At 62.5% G+C, this 10,464-nt stretch overlaps 1 protein-coding gene across 1 annotated transcript; it reads right to left on the minus strand.

Moving 5' to 3' along the window:
• Window positions 1–2,245: 2,245 nt before the first annotated feature.
• On the minus strand, window positions 2,246–9,718 carry LOC311165817 (protein NDRG2-like). The gene is made up of 8 exons (XM_084227322.1): window positions 9,657–9,718; window positions 7,469–7,563; window positions 7,079–7,123; window positions 6,104–6,155; window positions 5,941–5,988; window positions 5,292–5,327; window positions 5,102–5,153; window positions 2,246–3,150 (listed from the first exon to the last, which is right to left on the minus strand). Exons 1-8 carry the CDS (start codon window positions 9,681–9,683, stop codon window positions 3,014–3,016), a joined length of 492 nt encoding a protein of 163 aa, XP_084083448.1. The 5' UTR covers window positions 9,684–9,718; the 3' UTR covers window positions 2,246–3,013.
• Window positions 9,719–10,464: the final 746 nt, after the last annotated feature.

The raw sequence follows: 10,464 nt of genomic DNA on the forward strand, positions 1-10,464 counted from the left end.
CCAGTGCCCCCCCAGTGTCCCTCCCAGTCCTTCCCAGTGCCCCCCCAATCCCCGCCAGTGCACCCCCAGTTCTCCCAGTCCCCCCCAGTCCCCCCCAATGCTCCCAGTTCCCTCCCAGTCCCACCCAGTCCCCCCCAATGCTCCCAGTGCCCCCCCAATCCCCACCCAGTCCCCTCCCAGTCCCCCCAGTGCCCCCAGTCCCCCCCAGTGCTCTCAGTGTCCCCCAGTGTCCCTCACAGTCCCCCCCCAGTCCCCTCCCAGTCCCTCCCAGTGCCCCCCCAGTCCCCCCCAGTGTCCCCCAATCCCCGCCAGTGCCCCCCCAGTTCCCCCCCCCAGTCTTCCCAGTCCCCCCCCAGTGTTCCCAGTCCCCTCCCAGTCCCTCCAGTGCCCCCAGTCACCCTCCCAGTCCCCTCCCAGTGCTCCCAGTTCCCCCCCAGTGCCCCCCCAGTGTCCCCCAGTCCCCCCAGTGTCCCATAATCCCCCCCAGTGCCCCAAGTCACCCTCCCAGTCCCCTCCCAGTGCTCCCAGTCCCCCCCAGTACCCCAGTGCCCCCCCAGTGTCCCCCAGTCCCCCCCAGTGCCCCCCCAATCCCCTCCCAGTCCCCCCCAGTGCTCCGAGTTCCCTCCCAGTCCCTCCCAGTGCCCCCCCAGTGTCCCCCAATCCCCGCCAGTGCCCCCCCAGTTCCCTCCCCAGTTCTCCCAGTCCCCCCCCAGTCCTCCCCAGTGCTCCCAATCCCCTCCCAGTCCCCCCCAGTGTCCCGCCCAGTCCCCCCCAATCCCCTCCCAGTCCCCCCCAGTGCTCCCCCAGTCCATCCCAGTCCCTCCCAATCCTCTCCCAGTCCCCCCCAGTCCCTCCCAGTGCCCCCCCAGTGTCCCCCAATCGCCCCCAGTGCCCCCCCCAGTTCCCCCCCCAGTTCTCCCAGTCCCCCCAGTGCTCCCAGTCCCCCCCCAGTGCCCCCAGTCACCCTCCCAGTCCCCTCCCAGTGCTCCCAGTCCCCCCCAGTACCCCAGTGCCCCCCCAATCCCCACCCAGTCCCCCCCCAGTCCCCCCCAGTTCTCCCAGTCCCCCCCCAGTGCTCCCAGTGCCCCACCCAGTCCCCCCAGTCCCCCCCAGTCCCCCCCAGTGTCCCTCCCAGTCCCTCCCAGTGCCCCCCCAGTCCTCCCCAGTGTCCCCCCAGTCCCCCCCAGTGCTCCCAGTGTCCCTCCCAGTCCCTCCCAGTCCCTCCCAGTCCCCCCCAATCCCCTCCCAGTCCCCCCCAGTCCCCCCAGTGTCCCCCCCAGTCCCTCCCAGTCCCCCCCAGTTCTCCCAGTCCGTCCCAGTTCCCCCAGTCCCGCACACACGGACCCGTTTCTGTCTCTGCTTTCAGCCTTTATTGTCACCGGGGGGGGCCCGGGGGTCCTGGGGGGCCCGGGGGGGGCACGGGGGGGTCACTGGGGGGGTCACTGGGGGTCCTGGGGAGGGTGGGGGCACGGGGGGAGCACCGGGGGGGCTCTGGGGGGGCCCAGGGGTCCTGGGGGTCCTGGGGGGGGGGGCACTGGGGGGTCACTGGGGGGGCCCGGGGGTCATGGGGAGGGGGGGGGGGGCACCGGGGGTCCTGGGGGTCCTGGGGGGGGGGCACGGGGGGGTCACCGGGGGTCCGGGGGGGGGGGGTGGGGGGGCCCGGGGGTCCTGGGGGTGGGGGCACGGGGGGGGCACCGGGGGGGTCACCGGGGGGGCTCTGGGGGGGAGCCCGGGGGGGTCCCAGGGGTCTCAAGGGTCACTGGGGGGGCCCGGGGGTCCTGGGGAGGGGGGGGGGGGGCACGGGGGGGTCACTGGGAGGTCCCAGGGGGGTCCCGGGTGGATCCTGGGGGGGTCACTGGGGGTCCTGGGGAAGGGGGGGAGGGGAGGGGGGCACGGGGGGGGGCTGGGGGGATGTTGGGGTCCCGGATGGATCCTGGGGGGGGCCTGGGGGTCCCAGGGGGAGGGTGGGGGGGCATTGGGGGGGTCACTGGGGGGTCCCAGGGGTCTCAAGGGTCACTGGGGGGGGGGTTGGGGTCCCGGATCCTGGGGGGGTCACTGGGGGTCCCAGGGGGAGGGGGAGGGGGTCCCTGGGGGGGGGGGAATATTGGGGTCCCGGATGGATCCTGGGGGGGTCCCAGGGGGTCTCAGTGGTCACATGGGGAGGGGTCCCGGGGTGTCCCAGGGGGTTCAGGGGGTCTTTGAGGGTCCCGGGGGTCTTTGGGGGTCACTTGGGTCTTTGGGGTCTCGGGGGGTTTTTGGGGGGCCCCGCTGCTGGTGCTGCCGCGGCTCAGGGTGCGGGGGGTGTTTGGGGGGCTCAGGAGGTTTTGGGGGGGTTCAGGAGGTTTTTGGGGGTCACTCGGGTTTTTGGGGGTTCAGGGGGTTTTTGGGGGGGTCCCGGGGGTCACTCGGGTTTTTGGGGGTCACTCGGGGGGTTTTTGGGGGGCCCCGCTGCCGGTGCTGCCCCGGCTCAGGGTGCAGGGGGTTTTTGGGGGGCTCAGGGGGTGTTTGGGGGTCCCGGGGGTGACTCAGGAGGTTTTTGGGGGTCACTCGGGGGTCCCGGGGGTCCCTCGGGTTTTTGGGGGTCACTCGGGGGGTGCCGGGGGTCACTCGGGGGGTTTTTGGGGGGCCCCGCTGCCGGTGCTGCCCCGGCTCAGGGTGCGGGGGGTGTTTGGGGGTCCCGGGGGGCTCAGGGGGTCACTCGGGGGGTTTTTGGGGGTCACTCGGGTTTTTGGGGGTCCCGGGGGTCACTCGGGGGTCCCTCGGGTTTTTGGGGGTCACTCGGGGGGTTTTTGGGGGGCCCCGCTGCCGGTGCTGCCCCGGCTCAGGGTGTGGGGGGTTTTGGGGGGTCACTCGGGTTTTGGGGGGGTCCCGGGGGTCACTCGGGGGTCCCGGGGGTCACTCGGGTTTTTGGGGGGCCCCGCTGCTGGTGCTGCCCTGGCTCAGGGTGCGGGGGGTTTTGCGGGGTTCAGGGGGGTTCAGGAGGTTTTGGGGGGTCCCTCGGGTTTTTGGGGGGTCACTCGGGGGGTTTTTGGGGGGCCCCGCTGCCGGTGCTGCCCCGGCTCAGGGTGCGGCTGCGGCCCCGCTCGGCCTCGCCCGCCGTGACGGAGCCGGTGCGGGAGCGCGAGAGGCGCGTCATGGCGGAGGCGGCCACTGCGGGAGGCGGGGCTGGCTTGGGACACGCCCCTCGGCCGAGGGACACGCCCCTTCCCCCTGAGACACGCCCCTCTGCCGAGGGACCTGCCCCTTCCCACCGAGACACGCCCCTCTGCCGAGGGTCATGCCCCCTTCCCCTGAGACACGCCCCCTCTGCACCTAACCATGCCCCCTTCCCCTGAGACACGCCCCTTCTGCCACGGGACACGCCCCTTCTGCCAAAGGACACGCCCCCTTCCCTCTGAGACACACCCCCTCTGCGCCTAACCATGCCACCTCCACTCTGAGCCACGCCCCTTCCCTCTGAGACACGCCCCCTCTGCGCCTAACCATGCCCCCTTCCCTCTGAGACACGCCCCTTCTGCCACAGGACACGCCCTCTGCGCTCTGGGACACGCCCCTTCTGCCGTGGGACATGCCCCCTTCCCTCTGAGACACGCCCCTTCTGCCACGGGACACGCCCTCTGCGCTCTGAGACACGCCCCTTCTGCCGTGGGACATGCCCCCTTCCCTCTGAGACACGCCCCCTCTGCGCTCTGAGACACGCCCCTTCTGCAGTGGGACATGCCCCCTTTGCTCTGAGACACGCCCCTTCTGCCCCAAGACACGCCCCTTTCGATACGAGCCTGGCACCCTTCCACCGAGAGACACGCCCCCTCCACCCAGAGACACGCCCCCTCTGCTCTGAGCCACGCCCTGTCCACTCTGAGCCACACCCCTTCCCGACTGAGACACGCCCCTTTACATCTGAGTCCTGCCCCGCCCAGCTACGCCCCCTCCCCTCCAAACCACGCCCATTCCCCACCGAACCACGCCCATTCCCTGTTTAACCCCGCCCACTCCCCATTGACCCCACCTCCATGCAAGCCACACCCTCGCCCTCTCAAGCTACGCCCCGTTGCTTCAGCCACGCCCCCTTCCCCAAGCCACACCCTTTACTCCTGGTGTTAATGCATATTAATGAGCCCACCATGCATATTAATGAGCACACCACACATATTAATGGGTCCGCCACACATATTAATGAGCCCACCACGCATATTAATGAGCCCACCACGCATATTAATGAGCCCACCACGCATATTAATGAGCCTTTCAGTGCACATAGCGCTTCTTGTGCATATTCATGAGCCCCTGACGCATATTAATGAGCACACCACGCACATCAACGAGCTCACCATGCATATTAATGAGCCTATCATGCATATTAATGAGCCCACCACGCATATCAACGAGCCCGCCAGAACAGATTGTGCTTTTCATGCATATTAATGAGCCCCTCATGCATATTAATGAGCACACCACACATATTAGTGAGGCCTCCATGCATATTAATGAGCCCGTCAGTGCACATATATTGCTTCTCATGCATATTAATGAGCCCCTCGTGCATATTAATGAGCACACCATGCCTATTAATGAGCACACCATGCATATTAATGAGCCCACCAGGCATATTAATGAGCCCATCACGCATATTAACGAGCCTGCCATGAACATTGAGCTTCTCATGCATATTAATGACCCACGCATGCATATTAATGAGCACACCCTGCATATTAATGAGTCTGTAATGCATATTAATGAGCCCGCCATGCATATTGACAAGCCCACCACGCATATTAATGAGCCCATCAGTGCACATTGCGCTTCTCATGCATATTAATGAGCCGCTCGTGCATATCGATGAGCACACCACACATATTAACGAGCTCACCATGCATATTAATGAGCCTGTCGGTGCACATTGCGCTTCTCATGCATATTAATGAGCCGCTCGTGCATATCGATGAGCACACCACACGTACTAACGAGCTCACCATGCATATTAATGAGCCCTCGGCGCATATTAATGAGCCTGTCGGTGCACATTGCGTTTCTCATGCATATTAATGAGCCCCTCATGCATATTAACGAGCCCCTCATGCATATTAATGAGCTGACTCACTGTAGCCCATCCCCTGCAGGAAGTACTTGATGGCCTCGGTCAGCCGGGCGGGCTGCGGGAGGGGCGTGGTCAGCGCCAGCCACGCCCCCAGGGGATGACCACACCCCCCGGGGGATGACCACACCCCCCAGGGGATAACCACGCCCCCCTGGCGCTGGCCACGCCCCCCGACCACACCCATTGACCTCACCTGGGCGATCTGCGGCTGCCCGCCCCCGTCGGCCATCTGCAAGGGGCGTGGTCACTCTGTGACCTCTGACCCCGAGTGACCGCTACGGCCACTCAGGGGTCACTCAGGGGTCAGTCAGGGGTCACTCAAAGGTCACTCAAAGGTCACTCAGGGGTCAGTCAGGGGTCAGTCAGGGGTCAGTCAGGGGTCACTCAGGGGTCAGTGGTCACTCAGGGTCACTCTGTGGTCACTCTGTGGTCACTCACTGACCCCTGACCCCGAGTGACCACTACGGCCACTCAGGGGTCACTCAGGGTCACTCAGGGGTCACTCAGGGTCACTCAGGGGTCACTCAGGGGTCACTCAGGGGTCACTCAGGGGTCACTCACTGACCCCTGACCCCGAGTGACCACTACGGCCACTCAGGGGTCAGTCAAGGGTCACTCAGGGGTCACTCAAGGTCACTCAGGGGTCACTCAGGGGTCATTCATTGGTCACTCAGTGGTCACTCAGTGGTCACTCAGTGGTCACTCGGGGTCACTCAGTGGTCACTCAGCCATCAGTGGTCACTCAGTGGTCACTCAGGGGTAATTGGTCACTCATTGGTCACTCATTGGTCACTCAGTGGTCACTCAGTGGTCACTCAGGGTCACTCGGGGTCAAAGGTCACCTTCAGGAACGACGTCTGCGTCGGGTCCAGTTTGGCGTTGCACTCCACCTGGGGGGCGTGGCCGAGCGGTCAGGGGGGCGTGGCCGGGGCTGGGGGCGGGGCCAGGCTGACCACACCCCCCCGACCAAGCCCCTCCCACCCCAGCGGCCCCTCCCCCACTCACCACAGCGTCCTCGTGGGGGGCGTGGTCACCGACCACCAGCAGGGCGGGGCACCTGGGGGTCAAAGGTCACACAGGGGTCACTCGGGGTCACTCAGGGGTCACTCAGGGTCACTCAGGGGTCAGTGGTCACTCTGGGGTCACCCAGGGGTCAGCGGTCACTCAGTGGTCACTCAGTGGTCACTCAGGGGTCACTCAGGGGTCACTCAGGGGTCAGTGGTCACTCAGGGGTCACTCAGGGGTCAGTGGTCACTCAGGGGTCACTCATGGGTCAGTGGTCACTCAGTGGTCACTCAGGGGTCACTCAGGGGTCACTCAGGGGTCACTCAGGGGGCAGTGGTCACTCAGGGGTCACTCAGGGGTCACTCAGGGGTCACTCAGGGGTCAGTGGTCACTCAGGGGTCACTCAGTGGTCACTCAGGGTCACTCAGGGGTCAGTGGTCACTCAGTGGTCACTCAGTGGTCACTCAGGGGTCACTCAGGGGTCACTCAGTGGTCACTCAATGGTCACTCAGGGGTCACTCAGTGGTCACTCAGTGGTCACTCAGGGGTCACTCAGTGGTCACTCAGGGGTCAGTGGTCACTCAGTGGTCACTCAGTGGTCACTCAGTGGTCAGTGGTCACTCAGGGGTCAGGGGTCACTCAGGGGTCACTCAGGGGTCACTCAGGGGTCAGTGGTCACTCAGGGGTCACTCAGGGGTCAGTGGTCACTCAGGGGTCACTCAGTGGTCACTCATTGGTCACTCAGGGGTCACTCAGGGGTCACTCAGGGGTCACTCATTGGTCACTCAGTGGTCACTCAGGGGTCACTCAGGGGTCAGTGGTCACTCAGGGGTCACTCAGTGGTCACTCAGTGGTCACTCAGGGGTCACTCAGGGGTCACTCAGTGGTCACTCAGGGGTCACTCAGGGGTCAGTGGTCACTCAGTGGTCACTCAGGGGTCACTCAGTGGTCAGTGGTCACTCATTGGTCACTCACTGCAGGCTCCCGGCCCCGCTCCGCTCCAGGCCCAGGTCAGCACGGCTGAGGGGGTGGAGCCACACGTTAGCCCCGCCCACCTTGGCCACACCCCTTCACACCAGCCTCCCCTCCCAGGACACACCCACTTTTTAGACCCTCCCCCTCTGGCCACACCCCTTTCCCCCTTCAGCCCCGCCCCACGGCTGCAACCCCACCCCCTCTAAAGCCACACCCAACACAGCCACGCCCACCGAGGCCACGCCCACTCCCTGATTAAATCAAAAGGGGAGGAAACCCCGCCCATTTGGGGGGCCACGCCCCCTCCCGACCACCCCACCCCCCACGAGGCGGGTCACGCCCCCCGGCGGGCAGGCCACGCCCCCCGGGCGGCTGGCCACGCCCCCTCACCTGGTGTACATGCTCCAGAGCAGGGCGGGGTTGGGCGTGGCCGCCAGGTGCTCCCGGACGCGCCGGACGGGGGGAGGGGCGGCGGCCAGCTCGTCCTGGGGACCCCCAGAGTGACCCCTGAGTGACCTTTGACCCCTGAGTGACCCCTGAGTGACCCCTGGGTGACCACTGACCCCTGAGTGACCCCTGAGTGACCCCAGAGTGACCCCTGAGTGACCCCTGAGTGACCCCTGGGTGACCACTGACCACTGAGTGACCCCTCTCCCCTGGGTGACCCCTGAGTGACCCCTGGGTGACCACTGACCCCTGAGTGACCCCTGGGTGACCCCTGAGTGACCACTGAGTGACCACTGACCCCTGAGTGACCCTGAGTGACCCCCAGCCCAAATTCCCCCCTGGGACCCCCAAAAAGCCCCAAAATCCCCAAGAAGTCCCAAAAAGCCCCCAAAAGCCCCAAAATGCCCCAAAAGCCCCAAACCTGGGTGAAGAGGTGGCTCAGGATCCTCCACCCACCCTGGGACCCCCAAAATGCCCCAAAATGCCCCCAAAAGCCCCAAAAAACCCCAAAAAGCCCCAAAAAGCCCCGAAATGCCCCCAAAAGCCCCCAAAAGCCCCCAAAAGCCTCAAAAATCCCCAAAATGCCCCAAAAGCCCCAAAAAGCCCCAAAAAGCCCCGAAATGCCCCCAAAAGCCCCCAAAAGCCCCCAAAAGCCTCAAAAATCCCCAAAATGCCCCAAAAAGCCCCAAACCTGGGTGAAGAGGTGGCTCAGGATCATCCCCCCACCCTGGGACCCCCAAAAAGCCCTAAAAATCCCCAAAATGCCCCAAAAAGTCCCAAAAAACCCCAAAAATGACCCAAAAAGCCCCCAAAAGCCCCGAAATGCCCCCAAAAGCCCCAAAAATCCCCAAAATGCCCCAAAACGCCCCAAACCTGGGTGAAGAGGTGGCTCAGGATCCTCCCCCCACCCTGGGACCCTCAAAAAGCCCCAAAATGCCCCAAAAAGTCCCAAAAAACCCCAAAAATGCCCCAAAATGCCCCAAAATACCCCAAAATGCCCCAAAAAGTCCCAAAAAAACCCAAAAATGCCCCAAAATGCCCCAAAACGCCCCAAACTTGGGTGAAGAGGTGGTTCAGGATCATCCCCCGACCCTGGGACCCCAAAAAGCCTCAAAATGCCCCAAAATGCCCCAAAATGCCCCAAAAAGTCCCAAAAAACCCCAAAAATGCCCCAAAATGCCCCAAAAAGCCCCAAAATGCCCCAAACCTGGGTGAAGAGGTGGCTCAGGATCCTCCCCCCACCCTGGGACCCCCAAAAAGCCCCAAAAAGCCCCAAAAAGCCCCAAAATGCCCCACAATGCCCCCAAAAGCCCCAAAAAGTCCCAAAAAACCCAAAAAATGACCCAAAATGCCCCCAAAAGCCCCGAAATGCCCCAAAACGCCCCAAACCTGCGTGAAGAGGTGGCTCAGGATCATCCCCCGACCCTGGGACCCCAAAAAGCCCCAAAAAGTCCCAAAAAACCCCAAAAATGACCCCAAGAGCCCCAAAAAGCCCCAAAAAGCCCCGAAATGCCCCCAAAAGCCCCCAAAAGCCTCAAAAAGCCTCAAAAATCCCCAAAATGCCCCAAAACGCCCCAAACCTGGGTGAAGAGGTGGCTCAGGATCATCCCCCGACCCTGGGACCCCAAAAAGCCCCAAAAAGCCCCAAAAAGCCCCAAAATGCCCCAAAACACCCCAAACCTGGGTGAAGAGGTGGCTCAGGATCATCCCCCGACCCTGGGACCCCAAAAAGCCCCCAAAAGCCCCAAAAAGCCCCAAAATGCCCCAAAACACCCCAAACCTGGGTGAAGAGGTGGCTCAGGATCCTCCCCCCACCCTGGGACCCCAAAAAGCCCCAAAAAGCCCCAAAATGCCCCAAAACGCCCCAAACCTGGGTGAAGAGGTGGCTCAGGATCATCCCCCCACCCTGGGACCCCAAAAAGCCCCAAAAAGCCCCAAAATGCCCCAAAAAGCCCCAAAATGCCCCAAACCTGGGTGAAGAGGTGGCTCAGGATCATCCCCCCACCCTGGGACCCCCAAAAATCCCCAAAATGCCCCAAAACGCCCCCAAAAATCCCAAAAAGTCCCAAAAAGCCCCAAAATGCCCCAAAATGCCCCAAAAATCCCCAAAATGCCCCAAAAAGCCCCAAACCTGGGTGAAGAGGTGGCTCAGGATCATCTCGTTCGTCGACGTCGTCAGCCCCGACAGCTGGGGGAGGGGAAGGGGGGGAGGCGTGGCTTTGTCAGACCCCGCCCCCCCCAAAAAACCCCAAAAACTTCCCCCCAAAAAAACCCCCCAAAAAACCAAAAAAAACCCCCCACCCCAAAAAAACCCCTCCCAAGAAAAATACCCCCCCAAAAAAACCCCAAAAAACCACCCCAAGAAAACCCAAAAAAAAACCCCAAAAATAAGTACCCCCCACCAAAAAAACCAACCCAAAACACCCCAAATTTTCCCCCACAAAAACCCCAAAAAACCAAAAAAAAAAATCCCCGAAGAAACCCTGAAAAAAACCAAAAATAAACACCCCAAAAAACCCTCAAAACCCCTCCCCCAAAAAACCTCTAAAAACCCCAAAAAAACTCCCAAAAAGAAGCACCCCCCACAAAAAAAACCCAAAAAAACCCCAAAAAAACCCCAAAAAACCAAAAAAACCACCCCACCCCAAAAAACCACCTCCCGCAAAAAATCCCCCCAAAAAACCCCAAAAAAGCCCAAAAAAGCCCAAAACCCCTCCCCCCAAAAAGCCCCAAAACACCCCAAAAAAAACTCCCCCAAACTCCCAAAAAAAACCCCAAAAAGCCCAAAAAAGCCCAAAACCCCTCCCCCCAAAAAAGCCCCAAAACACCCCAAAAAAACTCCCCAAAAAACCCCCAAAAAACCACCCCAAAAAAACCCCCAAAAAAACCCAAAAAACCCACCCCAAAAAAACCCCAAAAGGCCCCCAAAAAACCACCCC

This window comes from Fringilla coelebs, assembly GCF_963513975.1.
Source record: "Fringilla coelebs genome assembly, contig: SCAFFOLD_380, whole genome shotgun sequence".
Lineage (NCBI taxonomy): Eukaryota > Metazoa > Chordata > Aves > Passeriformes > Fringillidae > Fringilla > Fringilla coelebs.